This window comes from Tachyglossus aculeatus, chromosome 2 (assembly GCF_015852505.1).
Source record: "Tachyglossus aculeatus isolate mTacAcu1 chromosome 2, mTacAcu1.pri, whole genome shotgun sequence".
Classification (NCBI taxonomy): domain Eukaryota; kingdom Metazoa; phylum Chordata; class Mammalia; order Monotremata; family Tachyglossidae; genus Tachyglossus; species Tachyglossus aculeatus.
Window position 1 is genome coordinate 96,549,130 of NC_052067.1, and position 22,743 is coordinate 96,571,872.

The 22,743-nt window shown below is 44.4% G+C and overlaps 1 protein-coding gene across 4 annotated transcripts in view; it reads left to right on the forward strand.

Annotated features, from left to right (window-relative positions):
- TBC1D32 (TBC1 domain family member 32) overlaps positions 1 to 22,743 on the forward strand; it is a 323,193-nt gene that overhangs the window by 125,309 nt on the left and 175,141 nt on the right. For all 4 annotated transcript variants that reach the window (XM_038761204.1, XM_038761221.1, XM_038761231.1 and 1 more), the window contains 2 exons: positions 4,165 to 4,252; positions 7,810 to 7,928. In XM_038761204.1, the coding sequence (XP_038617132.1) occupies positions 4,165 to 4,252; positions 7,810 to 7,928 (207 nt within the window). The remainder of the gene's footprint in view (positions 1 to 4,164; positions 4,253 to 7,809; positions 7,929 to 22,743) is intronic.

The window sequence follows — 22,743 nt, forward strand, 5'->3', positions numbered from 1 at the left end:
AGAGAGAGAAGAAAGGCTTTATTAAAATTTAAATCTAAAGGCAGAATACTGTTTTAATATTTAACTCGAATTTCTTTTCTTCCTGCAAAGCACCAGGCGGCTGATGTCCGTGTTATTTTAGTGTTAAAACATCATCCCTAGGATTGAATGTCAAGAACCGTATAGTTGGCATTTTGACTTCTGCCATGCCGTGGACTAATTTCCTATGATTTTAATATATAATTGGGGCGGTGAAAGGACCCTTGAGGTTGGAAAGATTCAGACGGAGAGGGAACGGGATCGCTGTTTCCAAAATCACGAAGGGTGAGAATGGGGTGAATACAGAATTGTGATCTCTAAATCCCGCAGACCCCTTTGTCCCCCACTGAACCTCGAAGGTGCTAGGCTCCAAACGAACCCAAGGGAATATTTCCTCCAACGTAGGATGCTAAGCAGGCGAAATTTGCTTCCCAAAAAAGCTGTGTGGGGTGAAAATATCGGTAGATTTGAAGGGGATGAGAATAAATTCTCCGATGGGAATTCAAAAAGTTTTACAAGAAGGACTGTTAGCGATGATGTAGAAGAGAAAGTTGGGGTGTCAGATGGGTCATCCCTAACCGTGACGATGAACGGAGCCTGGATAAGATAATGATGGCATTTATTAAGCACTTACTATGTGCAAAGCACTGTTCTAAGCGCTGAATGGAGCCTGGAGCTGCTGCGGCTTCATCCTGCCAATCTTTCGATGGTATTTTTTGAGGGCTTACTGCGTGCAGAGCACTTGGGAGAGCACAACACCCATCAAGTTGGTAGACTTCCCTGTAAGCTCCCCCCTTTTAGACTGTAAGCTTCTCGCCTGCAAGGAACGTGTCCACCAACTCTGTTATATTGTGCTCTCCCAAGTGCTTAGGTCAGTGCTCCGCACATAGGAAGCGCTCAATCAAACCAATTGATTTTTTCTTTAGAGGTGTTAGACCAGTTAGATCGTTCACCATATTTAAGAAGAAAATCCTATTGTGTTTGTGTCTGTCCAAAACGGACTTCTTTGGGGGCTGAAACCCTCCAAGTTGAAGTTCCAAGACACCAGCCCCATGTTTTGGCCCCTCAGTCTCCATTTGAATGAATCTGAGCAGTCTACTGAACTCCTCTCTGCCTCAATCTTTAAAACCTCTACAGACTGTGAGCCCGCTGTTCGGTAGGGATTGTCTCTGTTGCTGCATTGTACTTTCCAAGTGCTTAGTACAGTGCTCTGCGCACAGTAAGCGCTCAATAAATACGATTGAGTGAATGAGTGAATCCATAAATGTACAGCTGGGATTATTGCCCTTGAAACGTTATTTCCTTGTTGCCATCTAAAGGAGGGCAGGGACCGTGTCACCAACTCTGTGGTAGTGTACTCTTTCAAGCATAGAGAAGCAGCGTGGCTCAGTGGAAAGATCCCGGGCTTTGGAGTCAGAGATCATGGGTTCGAATCCTGGCTCCACCACATGTCTGCTGTGTGACCTTGGGCAAGTCACTTAATCAATCAATCAATCAATCGTATTTATTGAGCGCTTACTATGTGCAGAGCACTGTACTAAGTGCTTGGGAAGTACAAATTGGCATCACATAGAGACAGTCCCTCCCCAACAGTGGGCTCACAGTCTAAAAGGGGGAGACAGAGAACAGAACCAAACATACCAACAAAATAAAATAAGTAGGATAGAAATGTACAAGTAAAATAAATAAATAAATAAATAAATAGAGTAATAAATATGTACAACCATACATACATATATACAGGTGCTGTGGGGAAGGGAAGGAGGTAAGACGGGGGGATGGAGAGGGGGACGAGGGGGAGAGGAAAGAAGGGGCTCAGTCTGGGAAGGCCTCCTGGAGGAGGTGAGCTCTCAGCAGGGCCTTGAAGGGAGGAAGACAGCTAGCTTGGCGGATGGGCAGAGGGAGGGCATTCCAGGCCCGGGGGATGACGTGGGCCGGGGGTCGATGGCGGGACAGGCGAGAGCGAGGTACAGTGAGGAGATTAGTGGTGGAGGAGCGGAGGGTGCGGGCTGGGCTGGAGAAGGAGAGAAGGGAGGTGAGGTAGGAGGGGGCGAGGTGATGGACAGCCTTGAAGCCCAGGGTGAGGAGTTTCTGCCTGATGCGCAGATTGATCGGTAGCCATTGGAGGTTTTTGAGGAGGGGAGTAATATGTCCAGAGCGTTTCTGGACAAAGATAATCCGGGCAGCAGCATGAAGTATGGATTGAAGTGGGGAGAGACACGAGGATGGGAGATCAGAGAGAAGGCTAGTGCAGTAGTCCAGACAGGATAGGATGAGAGCTTGAATTAGCAGGGTAGCGGTTTGGATGGAGAGGAAAGGGCGGATCTTGGCAATGTTGCGGAGCTGAGACCGGCAGGTTTTGGTGACGGCTTGGATGTGAGGGGTGAATGAGAGAGCGGAGTCGAGGATGACACCAATGTCGCGGGCCTGTGAGATGGGAAGGATGGTAGTGCCGTCAACAGAGATGGGAAAGTCAGGGAGAGGGCAAGGCTTGGGAGGGAAGACAAGGAGCTCAGTCTTCGACATGTTGAGCTTTAGGTGGCGGGCGGACATCCAGATGGAGATGTCCTGAAGGCAGGAGGAGATGCGAGCCTGGAGGGAGGGGGAGAGAGCAGGGGCAGAGATGTAGATCTGGGTGTCATCAGCGTAGAGATGATAGTGGAAGCCGTGGGAGCGAATGAGGTCACCAAGGGAGTGAGTGTATATTGAGAACAGAAGGGGACCAAGCACTGAACCTTGGGGAACCCCCACAGTAAGAGGATGGGAGGGGGAGGAGGAGCCTGCAAAAGAGACTGAGAAAGAACGACCGGAGAGATAAGAGGAGAACCAGGAGAGGACGGAGTCTGTGAAGCCAAGGTCAGATAACGTGTGGAGGAGAAGGGGGTGGTCCACAGTGTCAAAGGCAGCTGAGAGGTCGAGGAGGATTAGGACAGAGTATGAGCCGTTGGATTTGGCAAGCAGGAGGTCATTGGTGACCTTTGAGAGCGCAGTTTCCGTGGAATGAAGGGGACGGAAGCCAGACTGGAGGGGGTCGAGGAGAGAGTTGTTGTTGAGGAATTCTAGGCAGCGCGTGTAGACAACTCGTTCAAGGAGTTTGGAAAGGAATGGTAGGAGGGATATGGGACGATAACTAGAAGGTGAGGTGGGGTCAAGAGAGGGTTTTTTTAGGATGGGAGAGACATGGGCATGTTTGAAGGCAGAGGGGAAGGAACCAGTGGAGAGTGAGCGGTTGAAGATGGAAGTTAAGGAGGGGAGAAGGGATGGAGCGAGAGATTTCATAAGATGAGAGGGAATGGGGTCAGAAGCAGAGGTGGCCGGAGTAGCACTTGAGAGGAGGGAGGAGAGTTCCTCTGAGGATACCGCTGGGAAGGATGGGAGAGTAGCAGAGAGTGTTGAGAGCCGGGGGGTTGGAGAAAGGGGGGAAGAGACTTAACTTCTCTGAGCCTCAGCTACCTCATCTGTAAAATGGGGATTATGACTGTGAGCCCCACGTGGGACAACCTGATCACCTTGTATCCCCCCCAGTGCTTAGAACAGTGCTTTGGACATAGTAAGCGCTTAACAAATGCTATTATTATTATTATTATTATTATTATTATTATTATTATTATAAGCATTTAGTCCAGTGCTGTGCACACAGGGAGCGCCCAGTAAGTTTGATTGATCTATTGGTTGATTGTTTTGTAATGAATCTTCTAGACTGTGAGCCCACTGTTGAGTAGGGACCGTCTCTATATGTTGCCAACTTGTACTTCCCAAGTGCTTAGTACAGTGCTCTGCACACAGTAAGCGCTCAATAAATACGATTGAGCGCTTAATCCAGTGCTCTGCACACAGTAAGTGCTCAATAAATACGATTGAATGAGTGAATGAATATTGAGAAGCAGCTTGGCTTAGTGGAAAGAGCACGGGCTCGGGAGTTAGAGGTCGTGAGTTCCAATCCCAGCTCCGCCACTTGTCAGCCGTGTGACTTTGGGCAAGTCACTTCACTTCTGTGTGCCTCAGTTCCCTCATCTGTAAAATGGGGATTAAGGTTGTAAGCCCCAAGTGGGACAACCTGATGACCTTGTATCTTCCCCAGGGCTTAGACCAGTGGTTGGCACATAGTAAGCACTTAACGAATGCCATCATTATTATTGCTATCAGGTCAGCAAACGGGAAGAGTTTGACTATGGAGTGATAGTGACCCAAGTGGCAACGACAGCTGCGGGTGCGGTAGCTCTGCAGAATTCAGGTAATTTTTTGTTTTGTTTGTTGGATGGTAATGGTTCCTTTCTAATGCTTTGAATGACGAGAGCATGCCATGACCCTAAATGAGAATCAAGGGTCAAGATGTTGACGGATTATCTGACGAGAAGCAGCATGGCTCAGTGGAAAGAGCCCGGGCTTTGGAGTCAGTGGTCGTGGGTTCAAATCCCGGCTCCGCCGATTGTCAGCTGTGCGACCTTGGGCAAGTCACTTAACTTCTCTGGGCCTCAGTTCCCTCATCTGTAAAATGGGGATTAAGACTGCGACCCCCCCGTGGGACAACTCGATCACCATGTAACCTCCCCAGCGCTTAGAACAGTGCTTTGCACATAGTAAGCGCTTAATAAATTCTATCATTAATAAATCCTATCATCTGACGGCCATAACTGACTCAGACCCGATAGACAGGATGCCTTCGCCCCGAGAAAATCCCTGGCGGGGTCCTGAACGCCGGATATGGTCCCAGAGATTGGGAGAAGCAGCGTGGCTTAGAGGATAGAGCACGGGCCTGGGTTCTAATCCTGGCTCTACCACTTGTCTGCTGTGTGACCTTGGGCAAGTCACTTCACTTGGAGGAGCAGCGTGACTCAGTGGAAAGAGCCCGGGCTTTGGAGTCAGAGGTCGTGGGTTCGTATCCCGGCTACACCAGTTGTCAGCTGGGTGACTTCGGGCGAGTCACTTCACCTCTCCGGGCCTCAGTTCCCTCATCTGAAAAATGGGGATGAATCCTGTGAGCCCCACATGGGACAACCACCCCCCCAGCCCCAGTGCTTAGAACAGTGCTTTGCACATAGTAAGCTCTTAGTAAATGCCATTATTATTATTTTTTTTTTCTGTGCCTCAGTTACCTCATCTGCAAATTGGGGTTAAGAGTGTGAGCCCCATGTGAGACAGGGACTGTGCCCAATCTGATTGACTCGTATCTACTCTAGTGCTTGGCATATGGTCAGTACTTAACAAGTACAGTTATTATTATTATTATTATAATTATTATCGTTTGGAGCAATGGCACACTATGATCTAGATTGAGAGGGCATGGCCTAGTGGATAGTAGCTTGGGAACCAGAAGGACCTGGGTTCTAATTATAGCTCTGCCACTTGTCTGCTATGTGACCTTGGGCAAGTTACTTAACTTCTCAGGGCCTCTGTTACCTCATCTGTAAAATGGGGATGAAGACTGTGAGCCACACGTGGGACAGGGACTGCATCCAAACCGATTACCTTGTATCTACTCCAGTGTTTAGTACAGTGCCTGGCACATGGTAAGTGCTAAACAAATACCAATTATTTGTTGTTGTTGTTATTATTATTATTATTATTATTATTATTATTATTGTTATTATTATTATTATTATTATTATTATTATCTTGTACCATGCTAGACTTGGAAGGAGACAGGAAGCACTTTCTGGACAGGGAGTCATATTTTTGAACTCTTTTGTACTCTCCCAAGTGCTTAGATACAGTACAAATTCTATTTAATTCTATTTGTTCTGACGATTTGACACCTGTCAATAAAGAGAAGCAGCTTGGCCTAGTGGAAAGAGCACAGGCCCGGGAGTCAGAGGTCATGGGTTCTAATCCAGGCTCCGCTACGTACCTGCTGTGTGACCTTGGGCAAGTCAATCAATCAATCAATCAATCATTCAGTCGTATTTATTGAGCACTTACTGTGTGCAGAGCACTGTACTAAGCGCTTGGGAAGTACAAGTTGGCAACATATAGAGACAGTCCCTACCCAACAGTGGGCTCACAGTCTAAAACAGTCGCTTAACGTCTTTGTGCCTCAGTTGCCTCATCTGCAAAATGGGGATTCAATACCCTAAGCTTCCTGTGGGACTTGATTATCTTGTAAATGCCCCAGTGCTTAGTACAGTGCTCAGAACATAGCAAGTGCTTAACAAATGCTATTACTATTATTATTCGATGGGATGGGTCCATCTCCTTATTCCTCCCCTAACTCATCACCAGCCAAAAGGAGAGCCACCACAACTTCAATAAGCTTGCTCCAATTTATTTATTCAGCTCTGAGTATTTATATCCTTGAAAATAGTGTGTCTCTCAATTACTTTGTAGGCCCGTTGCTCCAAACTATCAACCGTGTTGCTCTTCCATGTTGCCCCTCGTCCCCCTCTCCATCCCCCCCATCTTACCTCCTTCCCTTCCCCACAGCACCTGTATATATGTATATATGTTTGTACATATTTTTTTACTCTATTTATTTATTTATCCAATTTATTTGTACATATCTATTCTATTTATTTTATTTTGTTAGTATGTTTGGTTTTGTTCTCTGTCTCCCCCTTTTAGACTGTGAGCCCACTGTTGGGTAGGGACTGTCTCTATATGTTGCCAATTTGTACTTCCCAAGCGCTTAGTACAGTGCTCTGCACATTGTAAGCGCTCAATAAATACGATTGATGATGATGATGATGATTATAAATGATTTATATTAGCGTCTGTCTCCCCCCAGACTATTCCTCTTTTCCTCTTCTCCCACTCCCTTCCGTGTCATCCATTCATTCATTCAATCGTTGCACTTGGTTTTGCACCTTTTATTCACCTTGCCTTGAGCCCATAGCACTTATGTGCATATCCATAATTAATTTCTTTATCAATCAGTCGTATTTATTGAGCACTGACTGTGTACAGAGCACTGTGCTAAGCGCTTGGGAAGTACAAGTTGGCAACATATAGGGACGGTCCCTACCCAACAGTGGGCTCACAGTCTAAAAGGGGGAGACAGAGAACAAAACCAAGCATACTAACAAAATAAAATAAGTAGAATAGATATGTACAAGCAAAATAAATAAATAAATAAATTAATAGAGTAATAAATATTACTTATTTATATTTATGTCTGTCTCCCCCTCTAGACCATAAGCTCCTTGTGGACAGGGAATTCATTCATTCAATCGTATTTATCGAGCACTTACTGTATGCAGAGCACTGTGCTAAGCGCTTGGGAAGTACAAGTTGGCAACATATAGAGACGGTCCCTACCCGGCAGTGGGCTCACAGTCTAGAAGGGGGAGACAGAGAACAAAACAAACCATATTAATGGAATAAAATAATTAGAATAAATATGTACAAGTAAAATAAATAGAGTAATAAATACGTACAAACATATAAACGTATATACAGGTGCTGTGGGGAAGGGAAAGAGTTAAGGCTGGGGGGATGGAGAGGGGGAGGAGGGAGAGAGGAAGGAGGGGGAAATGTGTCTACCTATTCTGTTATAATGTAATAATAATGGCATTTATTAAATGCTTACTATGTGCAAGGCACTGTTCTAAGCACTGGTGGGTTACAAGGTGATCAGGTTGTCCCACGGGGGGCTCACAGTCTTCATCCCCATTTTACAGATGAGGGAACTGAGACCCAGAGAAGTTAAGTGACTTGCCCAAAGTCACACAGCTGACAATGTACTCTCCCATAGTACAGTGCTCCCCACACAGTAAGCACTGTACAGTTGATCGATCGATTCAATAAATGCCATCGGCTGATTGATGAAAGGGATTATCATATAATACTTGATTTTAGGATTTATCAGCGCTCTCGTGACGGAACTATGGGCCGTGCTGGAGTGCGGAAGAGACGACGTCCGAGTCACACACCCCAGATCTACCCCGGTGGATCCCATTGACCGAAGTTGCCAGAAGGTGAGAAGTGATTTGATTTTACATTTTCTGTTCTTGGACATCTAAGAGTTTATAGCCCAAGGGGCCAAGGGAAGAGCTCACGTCACATAGGCTATTTCGTTGGGTTTTTGTTGTCTTTCAAATTGCCAGTGGCTAGTTTGGCATCATTCTCTGATTCAAGTTTGGGGGAGTGTTGGAGAGGAGGGAATTACCGAGCAAAACGAGTTATTAGGGAAGACTTAGAGGTTTGGACAGTCCATTTTGGTTAGGAACCATCCCATGTTTCCTCCAAGCATGCAGTTGATCCCACCTGGGCTGAAAGGTTCATTGATCTGTTTTAGGTTGACATTAAGTGACTGATTTATTATTTTGGAAAGTAGCCATAACAAACTTCAGAACCACTCACAAGCCATGACTTTATATAGTAAATATGATTGAATGAATGAATGAATGAATATAATCAATTGTTAAATCGCCGCTTATCTGATACTTCAGTTGGGAGGTTGTTATTAGGTTTGGAGATCTCTAGGAGCAAGAACAAAACAAATTTACCTTAGTCATCAAATACCTGTATTTAATTTCATTCGTTCATTTATTCATTTAATCATCATCATCATCAATCGTATTTATTGAGCGCTTACTGTGTGCAGAGCACTGTACTAAGCGCTTGGGAAGTACAAGTTGGCAACATATAGAGACAGTCCCTACCCAACAGTGGGCTCACAGTCTAAAAGGGGGAGACAGAGAACAAAACCATTCGTTCATTTATTCATTCAATCATCATCATCATCATCATCATCATCAATCGTATTTATTGAGCGCTTACTGTATACAGAGCACCGTACTAAGCACTTGGGAAGTACAAGTCGGCAACATACAGAGACGGTCCCTACCCAACAACGGGCTCACGGTCTAGAACGGGGAGACAGACAACAAAACAAAACATGTAGACGGGAGTTAAAATCGTCAGAATAAATCGAATTAAAGCTATGTGCACATCATTAACAAAATAAATAGAATAGTAAATATGTACAAGTAAAATAGAGTAATAAATCTGTACAAATATAAACAAGTGCTGTGGGGAGGGGAAGGAAGTAGGGCTGGGGAGATAGGGAGGGGGAGAGGAAAAAGGGGAGGCTCAGTCTGGGAAGGCCTCCTGGAGGAGGTGAGCTCTCAGTTGGGCTTTGAAGGGAGGAAGAGAGCTAGTTTGGCGGATCTGCGGAGGGAGGGCATTCCAGGCCAGGGGAAGGACGTGGATTGGGGCTCAATCAATCAATCAATCGTATTCATTGAGCGCTTACTGTGTGCAGAACACTGTACTAAGCGCTTTTGAAGTACAAGTTGGCCACATATAGAGACGGTCCCTACCCAACAGTGGGCTCACAGTCTAGAAGGGGGAGACAGAGAACAAAACCAAACATATTAACAAAATAAATAGGATATGTACAAGTAAAATAAATAAATAAATAGGGTAATAAATACGTACAAATATATACAGGTGCTATGGGGAAGGGAAGGAGGTAAGGCGGTGGGGCTCGACGGCGGGACGGGTGAGGACGAGGCACAGTGAGGAGGTCATGCTTGTCTTTGTCCCTGTATCTCCTGTGGACTGTAAGCTCCTCGTGGGCGACAACCACGACTACCAACTTTATTGTATTATACTTTCCCAAGCATTTAGTACAGTGCTTTGCACACAGTGAGGGCTCAAATAGATACCACGGATTGATCGATTATTAGGGAAGCAGTGGGGCCTAGTAAATAGATCAAGGGCCTGGGAATCAGAAGGACCTGGGTCCTAATCCTGGCTCTGCCGCTTGTCTTCTCTGTGACCTTGGGCAAGTCACTTCACTTCTGTGCTGTGCACACCATAAGCGCTCAATAAGTACGATTGAATGAACTTCTCTGGGCCTCAGTTTCCTCATCTGTAAAATGAGGATTAAGAGTGGGAGCCCTATGTGGGACAGGGACCGTATCCAACCCGACTGCCTCGTATTTGTCCCAGCGCTCAGTACAGTACCTTGCGTATAGTAAGCACTTAAAAAATACCAGTATTATTATTATTATTATTATTTCTGCAGTGCATAATCATTTCGTCTGGCAGTGCCCTGCGCTGTATCCAGGCAGTTGAATGTTGTCGGAACAACGTTCCCTACTTCTCCCCTCCTGCTCTGTCCGACATGGGAAGTGAAAACAGGCATTCTGGCAGCACTGAAGGCATTTCATTACTAACGATAAAGGATGGGAGCAAACGCGATTTTGTTTAGCAAAGTAAAAACAACTGGGACTCTTCAGAATGAGACGAATGATCTTAAAAAGCGAATGAGGCTTGTGCCAGATTCCTATAGCCTGGGATAAAATCAGAGTCGATCACAGAGCTTGTTAGAAGAAAGGCATCTGAATCTAAATTTCCCCGCTGTTTCCAGTCATGTAGGGTTCGCCGAGATTTGCGGCAGGCCAGAATTTTCATTATTTATCATTACGGAGTTAAATATTTACAAGTATCATGGCTGAAAAAGAACGCCGACATTAAACCACATAAAACCTCAGGGAAAATTCACACACCAACTCCTCGTGGGGGATAGTTCTTTTAAAATCCGCATTTTCAGCCTCTGTGAGCTGTTAGAAGATCAACTGATTTTAAGCCCCGATTGCAATAAAATAAAGTTTCAGCGAGAGCCTGCCCATCAGATTGGCAGATGATGCTAAACTGAGTGGAGTTGTTAATGCTTTGGAAGGCAGGACTAGAATTCAAAATGACTGACATTGGAAAAAAAAGAAGAGGTGTCCCTGAAAAAGCGGAATGAACTTGAATTAGGGTTAGTTCGTGGTAGTGTAATTCGGGATGGATAGATAGAAGTAGGATGGAAAATGACTGGAGTAGAGCAAGCAAAGTAGAAAAAGACCTGGGGATTGTCATTTGCGACCAGGGATCATGTCTACCATCTCTGGATTGTACTCTCCCAAGCGCTTAGTACAGTGCTCCACACACAGTAAGCCTTAATAAATGCCACTGATTGATAAGTGACCTCCAGTTTAATCTGGGTCAGTAAAGTGGCGTCATTTTTCAAGAAGCTAGTGAGGTCCTGGGATGTACCTAAGTAGCTACTTAATTTTGTTGTACCTCCATCTCCTCTGTCCCACCCCTGACATCAATCAATCAATCTTAGTTTATTGAGCATCTACAGTGTGCACAACACTCTCTTAAATACTAACTTCTTGCCCTCATCCTCCCTCTGGCCTGAACTTCCTACTGCTTTTCATTCATTCATTCAATTGTATTTTTTGAGTGCTTACCTTGTGCAGAGCACTATGCTAAGCGCTTGGAAAGTACAATTCAGCAATAGAGACAGTCCCTGCCCACAACGGGCTCAGAGTCTAGAAGGGGGGAGACAGACATCATAACAAGTAATCAGACATCAATACCATCACTATAAATGCATAGAATTATAGATATATACACATCGAAACAAGTAAACAGGCATTAATATAAATAAAGAAAGATAATCCAGGCAGCAGAGTGAAGTATAGACTGAACGGGAGAGAGGCAGGATTTTGGGAGATCAGAAAGGAGGCTGATGCAGTAATCCAGTCAGGAGAGGATGTTATTATACTAACGTAGCGGTTTGGATGGAGAGGAAAGGGTGGATTGTGGTCAGACCAACACTCTCCTCATCCTCAAAGCCCTACTAGAGAAGCAGCATGGCTCAGTGGAAGGAGCCCGGGCTTTGGAGTCAGAGGTCATGGGTTCAAATCCTGCTCTGCCACTTGTCAGCTGTGTGACTTTGGGCAAAGTCACTTAACTTCTCTGAGCCTCAGTTCCCTCATCTGTAAAATGGGGATTAAGACTGTGAGCCCCCCGTGGGACAACCTGATCACCTTGTAACCTCCCCAGCACTTAGAACAGTGCTTTGCACATTGTAAGTGCTTAATAAATGCCATCATTATTATAATTATTACTAAAAATCATATCTCCTCCAACCTGATTGTCATATCTACCCCAGCACTTAGAACATTGCTGACAAATAGTAAGCGCTTAAGAAATACCTTAAATGTAATAAAATTCATAAAACAAGAGGTCTTCCCTAATCATATCCCCACCCCTTTTCACCCTCCCTTGTGTATCGCCTTCACGTTTGGGTCTGTACCTCTTAAGCACTTTGATATCACCCCCCCACGCCCCCACAGGACTTATAATGATAGTAATAATTATGGTATCTGTTACAGCACTTATTACGTGCTAGGCATTGTCCTAAACGCTGGGGTAGGTACAAGTTAATCAGGTTGGACAAAGTCCCCGTCTCACCTGGGGCTCACTCTCTCAATCCCCATTTACAGACGAGAAAACTGGGGCACAGAAAAGTTAAGTGATGTGCCCAAGGTCACAGAACGCACAAGTGGCGGAGCCAGGATTAGAACCCAGGCCTTCTGACTCCCAAGCTCGTGTTCTTTCCACTAGCCCACGCTGCTTTTGTATGAATCCCCGTTTTTTCCCCATCTGTAATTTATTTTATTGTCTGTCCTCCTCGCTACACTTGAGGGCAGGGAACAGGTCTACCAGCTGTATTGAACTGTACTCAGAGAAGCATCGTGGCTCAGTGGAAAGAGCCCGGGCTTTGGAGTCAGAGGTCATGGGTTCAAATCCCGACTCGGCCAATTGTCAGCTGTGTGACTTTGGACAAATCACTTAACTTCTCTGTGCCTCAGTTACCTCATCCGTAAAATGGGGATTAAAGACCGTGAGTCCCCCGTGGGACAACCTGATCACCTTGTAACCTCCCCAGTGCTTAGAACAGTGCTTTGCACATAGTAAGCACTTAATAAATGCCATTATTATTATTATTATTATTATTATTATTATTATTATCACTCTCCCAAGTGTTTAAGTACAGTGTCCGGCAACAAATTAAGCACTCAGTAAATACCACCGATTGATTAGGGGATGGCGCTCAAATATTACAGCTAAGGCTTCACGATTTTCAGTTGAGGGCCATGCTCAGTTTTTTGGTTCTTCACACAATCAAAAGGATGAAAATGACCCGGAAAGAGATCCAAGAAGAGCAACCAACCCCATTAAAGAATTGGAAAACAAGTCTGTTGAGGAAAAAGTCGATGAAACTGGTTCTGATTAGCCTGGAGAAGACAAGGCTGTTGGGGGAAGGAAGACCTCCATGTCCATTGGAGTGATAACGAGGAAATGGGTCAAAGCAGGAGGGATTTGGGTTGTACATAAAGGAGGAGTTTCCCGACTGTTGGGAAACTGAAGCACCCAACTGAGGCAGGGTTTGGAGATCTCTAAGAGGTATCCATCTTTCGTGGATAGCTAGTTATTCCTCTTCCTGAGGCTGAAAGCTGAATAGTTGAAGAGTTGAAGTTTCCCAGCTCTATCATTCCAAGGTTTTCAGTCCAGAGATGCTCCATGGAATTATTGAGAGCCCTGGGACGCATCATTCAATTCCTAAACCTCAACCGCTCCTCGGTAGATAGGAAATTTTCTACTCGTCACACAATAATTTTTGAAGGATTGAGGAATATTCAGTATTTTGAGATCCCTAATGGCAGGTGTTAGATGGTGCTGGCCATCTGTAGCCAACTTCTTTCTCTCTCCATCCTATAAATCCACCAGTCGACGTCAGAAAAACATGAACATTTCTCAGCTCGATTTTTTTTTGTCTGGTTTTTCTCTGTTTTCCTCAGGTACAGTTGTTTACGATTGCATCTTTTACTATATGTACTGTATATAATCTGTATCTCCTTGTATAGTCAATCTCATACTATATATACTGTATATAATCTGTATCTCCTTCTAAAGTCAATCTTATTTATTGAGTGCTTACTGTGTGCAAAGCACTGTTCTAAGTGCTTGGGAGAGGACAGTACAATAACATATTTTGTACATTTTTTTTACTCTTTATTTATACATATCTATTCTATTTATTTTATTTTGTTAGTATGTTTGGTTTTGTTCTCTGTCTCCCCCTTTTAGACTGTGAGCCCACTGTTGGGTGGGGACTGTCTCTATATGTTGCCAATTTGTACTTCCCAAGAGCTTAGTACAGTGCTCTGCACATAGTAAGCGCTCAATAAATACGATTGATGATGATGATGATGATAACAAACTGACACATTCCCTGCCCACAAGCAGCTAGAAATGGCAACATGAGCAAATGCCGCAGAAAGGACAGAAGAGAAAAATGATCTGAGAAAACTGTTTTGAATTTAGCTTTTTGATTCTATGTAGCAGCATTCTGGCTGGGACTGAACAAGTAATTTGTTTTTAAAATGAGCTATTACCTTGCTGCAAATAAGAACTTTTTGTTGTTTGATTCTCAGTGTAGCTCAAAAGGAGATATGAGATCTGCAGTGCAACCTCCTTTTATTCCATATAATGTTTCTTTTCTTCACCTCTTCTCCGCTATTTATCTTTGCCTCAGCTTCACCTTGTAGATATTTCTCTCACTCCTTTCCTTGTCTTCATATTTTCCCTCATGAATTCTATCTCACTGGCTTGGAGATCCCAGGCTAGGCTAGATGATCCATTGAGGTTATTTCTGGGCCAAAGATGCTAAGATTCTTCCCTTGAGTTTAATGTTTTCTGTCCGGTTTTGAATTTAGTTCTAGTTTTAGTCCTTTTCCAATCTTTTCTTTCTCTTCCTCTCTCTCTTTTTCTCTCTTCCCCTTCTTACTTTTCTACTTTTTTCATCCTCATCTGGTTTATGTTTTTTATATGTTATTTGCTCAGTCAATCAGTTGTATTTATTGAGCGCTACTGTGTGCAGAGCACTGTACTAAGCGGTTGGGAAGTACAAATCGGCATCATATAGAGACGGTTCCTACCCAACAACAGGCTCGCAGTCTAGAAGGGGGCTCGCAGTGTGGAAGGGATAATGATGGCATTTGTTAAGCGCTTACTATGTGCAAAGCACTGTTCTAAGCACTGGGGGGATACATGGTGATCAGGTTGTCCCACGCGGGGCTCGCAGTCTTAATCCCCACTTTACAGATGAGAGAACTGAGGCACAGAGAAGTGAAGTGACTTGTCCAAAGTCACACAGCTGACAAATGGCAGAGGAGGGTTTAGACCCCATGACCTCTGACTCCCAAGCCCGCGATCTTTCCACTGAGCCACGGGGCTTCTCTTAATAATAATAATAATAATTTACGGTATTTGCTAAGCGCCTTCTATTTTCCAGGCACTGTACTAAGTGCTGGAGTGGATACAAGCTAATCAGGTTGGACACAGTCCCTGTCCCACATGTGGCTTACAGTCTTAATCCCCCTTTTACAGTTAAGAGAAGCAGCGTGGCTCAGTGGAAAGAGCCCGGGCTTTGGAGTCAGAGGTCAGAGGTTCGAATCTTGGCTCCGCCAATTGTCAGCTGTGTGACTTTGGGCAAGTCACTTCACTTCTCTGGGCCTCAGTTCCCTCATCTGGAAAATGGGGATTAAGACTGTGAGCCCCCCGTGGGACAACCTGATCACCTTGTAACCTCCCCATCATCATCAATCGTATTTATTGAGTGCTTACGGTGTACAGAGTACTGTACTACTACTACTACTACTACTAATAATAATAATGGCATTTGTTAAGCGCTTACTATGTGCAAAGCACTGTTCTAAGCGCTGGGGGGGATACAATGTGATCAACTTGTCCCAGGTGGGGCTCACAGTCTTAATCCCCATTTTTACAGATGAGGGAACTGAGGCCCAGGGAAGTTAAGTGACTTGCCCAAGGTCACACAGCAGGCTTGTGGTGGAGCCGGGATTCGAACCCCTGACCTCTGACTCCAAAGCCCGGGCTCATTCCACTGAGCCACGCTGCTTCTCTACTAAGCGCTTGTAGCGCTTAGAACAGTGCTTTGCACATGGTAAGCGCTTAATAAATGCCATTATTATTATTATTATTAAGGTAACTGAGGCACAGAGAAGTTAAGTGACTTGCCCAAAGTCACACAGCAGACAAGTGGCAGAGCTGGGATTGGAACCCCGATCCTTCCGACTCCTAGGCTCCTGCCGTCTCCCCTAGGCCAGGTTGCTCCTGTAGTTCTACTCCTGCTCTTTCTTCCCATTTTTATCCACCTCACCACTGGATCTATACGTGTATACGTATAGATATACGTTATGTTTATGTATATATGTTTGTACATATTTTTACTCTATTTATTTATTTATTTATTTTATTTGTACATATCTATTCTATTTATTTTATTTCGTTAGTACGTTTGGTTTTGTTCTCTTTCTCCCCCCTTCTAGACTGTGAGCCCACTGTTGGGTAGGGACCGTCTCTATATGTTGCCAACTTGTACTTCCCAAGCGCTTAGTCCAGTGCTCTGCACACAGTAAGCGCTCAATAAATACGATTGACGATGATGATGGTGTGTTTCAAATAAAGCCGGGAAGTGCTCCTGAAGCCTAATCGGAGATTTGGGTGTTAGTGATTGGGAAGGAGCAAGGTCAGTCAATCAGTCAGCACACATATTGAGCTCTTACTGGGTGGAGAGTACAGTCTAACAGTCGGTAGACATATTCCCTGCCTATAATGGGAACTCTCAGACTACTACTACTATATAATAATAATAATAATAATAATAATAATAATAATATTGGTATTTGTTAAGCGCTTACTATGTGCAAAGCACTGTTCTAAGTGCTGGGGTAGGTACAAGGTAATCAGGTTGTCCCACGAGGGGCTCCCAGTCTTCATCCCCATTTTACAGCTGAGGGAACTGAGGCCCAGAGAAGTGAAGTGACTTGCCCAACGTCACACAGCTGACAAGTGGCGGAGCCAGGATTTGAACCCACAACCTCTGACTCCAAAGCCCGGGCTCTTTCCACTGAGCCACACTACTATATAGCACCCAGACCGCACCTTCAGCCTCATTTTCAGCCATTCCAAGATCAGAAGGTGCTAAAGTGTTCCTTATATTTATCATAAAGAGTGATTTTAGAAATCTCTAAATAAACTGGTTGCCCTTGGTCCATTTTCCTTTCCATTAGGAGCTAATTTGTCAATATGAATAGATGTAGAGTGTCTCATAGAATAATAGGACAGCAAAATCAATCCATTAAGAAGAATAATGATGATGATGGTGTTTGTTACACACTTACTATGTGCCAAGCACTGTTCTAATCATCATCATCAACATCATCAGTCATATTTATTGAGTGCTTACTGTGTGCAGAGCACTGTACTAAGCGCTTGGGAAGTACAAATTGGCAACATATAGAGACGGTCCCTACCCAACAGTGGGCTCACAGTCTAAAAGGGGGAGACAAAACCAAACATACTACAAAATAAAATAGAATAGATATGTGCAAGTAAAATAAATAAATAAATCAATAGAGTAATAAATATATACAAACATATATACATATATACAGGTGCTGTGGGGAAGGGAAGGAGGTAAGGTGGGGGGGATGGAGAGGGGGACGAGGGGGAGAGGAAGGAAGGGGCTCAGTCTGGGAAGGCCTCCTGGAGGAGGAATAAATACAAATTCATCTATTCAATCAAATTTATTGAGCATTTAATCTGCGCAAGGCACTGTAACAAAGACAACTGTATCAGGCTTAAACAAATTTAATTCTGAAAGGCTACTTTCCTGCACATTGGATGAGTGGGTTCACTTGGTGGGGGGGGATTTGAACCCATGACCTCTGACTCTAAAGCCCATGCTCTATCCACAGAGCCACGCTGCTTCTTGACTTTAGTGTAATCCATTGTATTTATTGAATGCTTACTGTGTGCAGGGCACTGTACTAAGCACTGGGTTTAGCAGAGTTGGGAGACACATTCCTTGCCCACAAAGAGCTTAAAGTCTAGAGGGGGAGACAGACATTAATATAAATAAATAAATTACAGCTGTGTACATCAGTGATGTGGGGCCGAGGGTGGGGCGAATAAAAGGTGCCCAAGCATCTCAGAAATATCTTCTACCCTTAAAAACAAAGCATTAAAAACAGCAAAAATTATTGAGCAGGAAGTCCTATCATTTCAGTCCCGTCTTCTTTTTCATCATCAATCGTATTTATTGAGCGCTTACTGTGTGCAGAGCACTGTACTAAGCGCTTGGGAAGTACAAGTTGGCAACACATAGAGACAGTCCCTACCCAACAGTGGGCTCACAGTCTAAAAGGGGGAGACGACAGAGAACAAAACCAAACATACTAACAAAATAAAATAAATAGAATAGATATACACAAGTAAAATAAATAAATAAATAAATAGAGTAATAAATATGTACAAACATATATACATATATACAGGTGCTGTGGGGAAGGGAAGGAGGCAAGATGCGGGGGAGTATTTGTTTTGCAAAGCAGTCCTTTGGGTTTAGTGACTGAGAGAACTGATAGCCTCAACAGTTAATTCTCAAGAGAAGCAGCACGGTCTGGTTGAAATAATAATAATAATAATAATAATAATAATAATAATAATAATAATAATAATAGCATTTATTAAGCACTTACTATGTGCCAAGCACTGTTCTAAGCACTGGGGAGGTTAACAAGGTGATCAGGTTGTCCCACGGGGAGCTCACAGTCTTCATCCCCATTTTACAGATGAGGTAATTGAGGCCCAGAGAAGTTAAGTGACTTGCCCGCAGTCACACAGCTGATAAGTGGTGGAGCCACTTCTAGACTGTGAGCCCACTGTTGGGTAGGGACTGTCTCCATATGTTCCCAGCTTGTACTTCCCAAGCGCTTAGTACAGTGCTCTGCACACAGTAAGCGCTCAATAAATATGATTGATTGATTGAGCTGGGATTTGAACCCATGACCTCTGACTCCAAAGCCCGGGCTCTTTCCACTGAGCCACGCTGCTTCTCCAAGCTTGAAAGAGCTTGGGTCTGGGAGACAGAGGACCTGGGTTCCAATCCCAGCTCTGCCCCTTGTCTGCTGTGTGACCTTGGGTAAGTCACTTAACTTCTCTGTGCCTCAGTTCCCTCATCTGCAAAATGGGGATACAAGACCGGCTCTCCCTCCTACTTAGGCTGTGAGTCCCTTGTGGGGCCTGATTATTTTGTATCTGCCCCGGTATTTAGTGTAGTGTTTGGCACATAGTAAGTGCTTAACAAGTACTACAATTAATAATAACAACAGCAATGATAATTATAATGAAAATAATAAGGTATTGCTCTTTTCTCCTCCCACGAATATGCACCAGATATTTGATCTTCCAATATTTTCTTATCACTTAACCCCCGCCCTATGCCCTTCCCTCTATTAGAGCACTGATGTCTTGGATCTCAGCCGCTGCCTTTCAACCTTTCTCCTGGATAATTACTGACCAACCCACAGCTTATTATAATTGTACTTTTTTTCTGGAAGCCTATAATCACCGTAAATGTTTGCTCAGGTTCCCAAATTACCAGTGGATGATTCTACGTTAATGATCTGAAAAAAAAAAAGTCCTCCCTAATGCGGGAGAAATGGAATTTTCCCAATAAATAGAGTCTCTCGAAGTCCTCGATCACATCTCTTTAAGATTCTGTGCAGGGTTACTTTGGAACAAATGCGGTTATTGGATTGCTTTCACCTAGAGTTCCACTTAATTAAATATGGTTGAGGCTAGCGGATCCTAATTAACCAAGATAATATTTGGGCCAGATTTCATTATCAGATGTCCAGGCAGTGGTCCCCAGGAAGTCAACCGGGAGTCCAAACATGCACCTGAGAACTGAGGCGCCAATCAATTCATCGTATTTATTGAGCGCTTACTGTGTGCAGAGCACTGTACTATGTGCTCAAGAGAGCACAATGCAACAGAGTTAATAATAATAATAATAATAATAATGGCATTTATTAAGTGCTTACCATGTGCAAAGCACTGTTCTAAGCGCTAGGGAGGTTACAAGGTGATCAGGTTGTCCCAAGGGGGGCTCACAGTCTTCATCCCCATTTTACAGATGAGGGAACTGAGGCTCAGAGAAGTGAAGTGACTTGCCCAAAGTCACACAGCTGACAAGTGGCAGAGCCGGGATTTGAACCCATAGTTAAGCGACCCCCCGAGCAGGAAGCCTTCCCAGACTGAGCTCCCTCCTTCCTCTCCCCCTCCTCCCCCTCTCCACCCCCTCGCCCTACCTCCTTCCCTTCCCCACAGCACCTGTATATATGTTTGTATGTTTTTATTACTCTATTTATTTATTTTACTTGTACATATCTATTCTATTTATTTTATTTTGTTAATATGTTTTGTTTTGTTCTCTGTCTCCCCCTTCTAGACTGTGAGCCCACTGTTGGGTAGGGACTGTCTCTATATGTTGCCAACTTGTACTTCCCAAGCGCTTAGTACAGTGCTCTGCACACTGTAAGCGCTTAATGAATACGATTGATTGATTGATTGATTGATTGACTGACTCCAAAGCCCGGGCTCGTTTCCACTGAGCCACGCTGCTTCTCATAAGCATTGGTAGAGTTGGTAGATGCATATCCTGCCCACAATAATAATAATAATAATAATAATGATGGTATTTGTTAAGCGCTTACTATGTGCAAAGCACTGTTCTAAGCACTGGGGAGGATACAAGGCAATCAAGTTGTCCCAGATGGGGCTCACAATCTTAATCCCCATTTTACAGATGAGTTAACTGAGGCCCAGAGAAGTGAAGTGACTTGCCCAAAGTCACACAGCTGACAATTGGCGGAGCCGGGATTTGAACTCCTGACCTCTGACTCCAAAGCCCGGGCTCTTTCCACTGAGCCACGCTGCTTCTCTTATTATTATTATTATTATTATTATTATCATTATTATTATTATTATTATAGAAGGAGGAGACAGAGAACAAAACCAAACATATTAACAAAATAAAATAAAATAAAATAAATAGAATAGAATAGATATGTACAAGTAAAGTAAATAGAGTAATAAATATGTACAAACAGATATACATATATGCAGGTGCTGTGGGGAAGGAAAGGAGGTAAGACAGGGGGATGGAGAGAGGACACTGTAAGTACCAAGAAGACATAGAGTACGCGATTTTGGAAGCGACTCATTTTTTCTAGGAATATAGAGGAAAATCTTGAAGTCAATGTCCCTAGGATATTCGGAGGTGGGCTCCCACAGAAGAGTGCAGTCGGGCTGAATGAATGACAAAAATTACAGCATAAAATCACCGTAATACCAGCTGGCTTGAATATGAGATTTCACTGGGGCTGTGAAATTTTTTCACCATGCCATTAGTTATGGCCCTGTACATCCACAGGCACTGTGAATATTTCCCACCATGAGGGACTCTTCTTTTCCCATGACCAGACATTGAAGTCCTAAGCAGCTCTCCTGCTTCTGGTCATGATTAAAGACCATTTCAGACGGCACCGCACCCACAGGTAAAAATTAACTCACCGTCAAGTGACATTAGCCTCAAATACAAAGACATTTGGAGTAATTGAGAGAAACAGCATAGCCTAGTGAATAGAGCTTGAACCTGGGAGTCAGAAGGACATGGGTTCCAATCCCGGCTCCGCCACCTGTCCGCTGCGTGACCTTGGGCCAGTCACTTCACTTCTCTGGGCCTCAGTTACTTCATCTGTAAAATGGGAATGAGAGTGTGAGCCCCGTGTGAGACTGTGTCCAACCTGAAGAACTTGAATCTACCCCAGTGCTTAGAACGGTGCTTGGCACATAGTAATAATGATAATAATGATGGCATTGATTAAGCGCTTACTACGTGCAAAGCACTGTTCTAAGCGCTGGGAAGGTTACAGGGTGATCAGATTGTCCCCCGGCGGGCTCACAGTCTTCATCCCCATTTTACAGATGAGGTCACTGAGGCCCAGAGAAGCGAAGTGACTTCATCGTCATCATCATCAATCGTATTTATTGAGCGCTTACTATGTGCAGAGCACTGTACTAAGCGCTTGGGAAGTACAAATTGGCAACATATAGAGACAGTCCCTACCCAACAGTGGGGGACTTGCCCAGGGTCACACAGCAGACACGTGGTGGAGCCGGGATTCGAACCCACGACCTCTGACTCCAAAGCCCGGGCTCTTTCCACTGAGCCCCGATTTACCCAACCCCACAGAACGTTTGTACATTTCTTTAAATTATACATGATACATTCCTTATTCATCTGACAGACCTTTATTTAATAATGTCTGTCTCCTCCACTAGACTGTAAGCTCGTTTTGGTCCGGAAATGTGTCTGCTAATTCTGTGGTATTGCACTCTTCCAATCTCTTAGTACAGTGCTCCGCACATAGTAAGTGCTCAATAAATACGATTGATTGATTAATGGCCCCGAGAAGAGAGAACCGCCCTGGGAGGCAGAGCTCCTAAGATCCAGTCTCGCCCACTGTGGGACCTTGGGCAGGTTACTTCACTTCCCTGAGCCTCAGTTTCCTCATCTGGAAAACGGGGATTCAGTCCCCGTTCTCCCTCCTACTTTCATTCATTCATTTCATCGGGTTTTTTGGAGCACTTACCGTGTGCAGAGAACTGTACGAAGTTCTTGTCTTATGCCGCCGAGTCGTTTCTGACCCGTGGCGACACCCCGGATTCATCTCTCCCAGAACGTCCCGCTCTCCGTCTGTTCTGGTAGTGGATCCACAGAGTTTTCTGGATAAAAGTACCGAAGTGGTTTCCCACTGCCTCCTTCCGCGCAGTCAACTCGAGTCTCTGCCCTCGACTCTCTCCCACGTCGCTGCTGCCCGGCACGGGCGAGTTTTGACTCGTAGCCGATCGCCTTCCCCTCGCTAGCCACCGGCCAAGCTAGGAATCAATCAATCAATCAATCGTATTTATTGAGCGCTTACTATGTGCAGAGCACTGTACTAAGCGCTTGGGAAGTACAAATTGGCAACACATAGAGACAGTCCCTACCCAACAGTGGGCTCACAG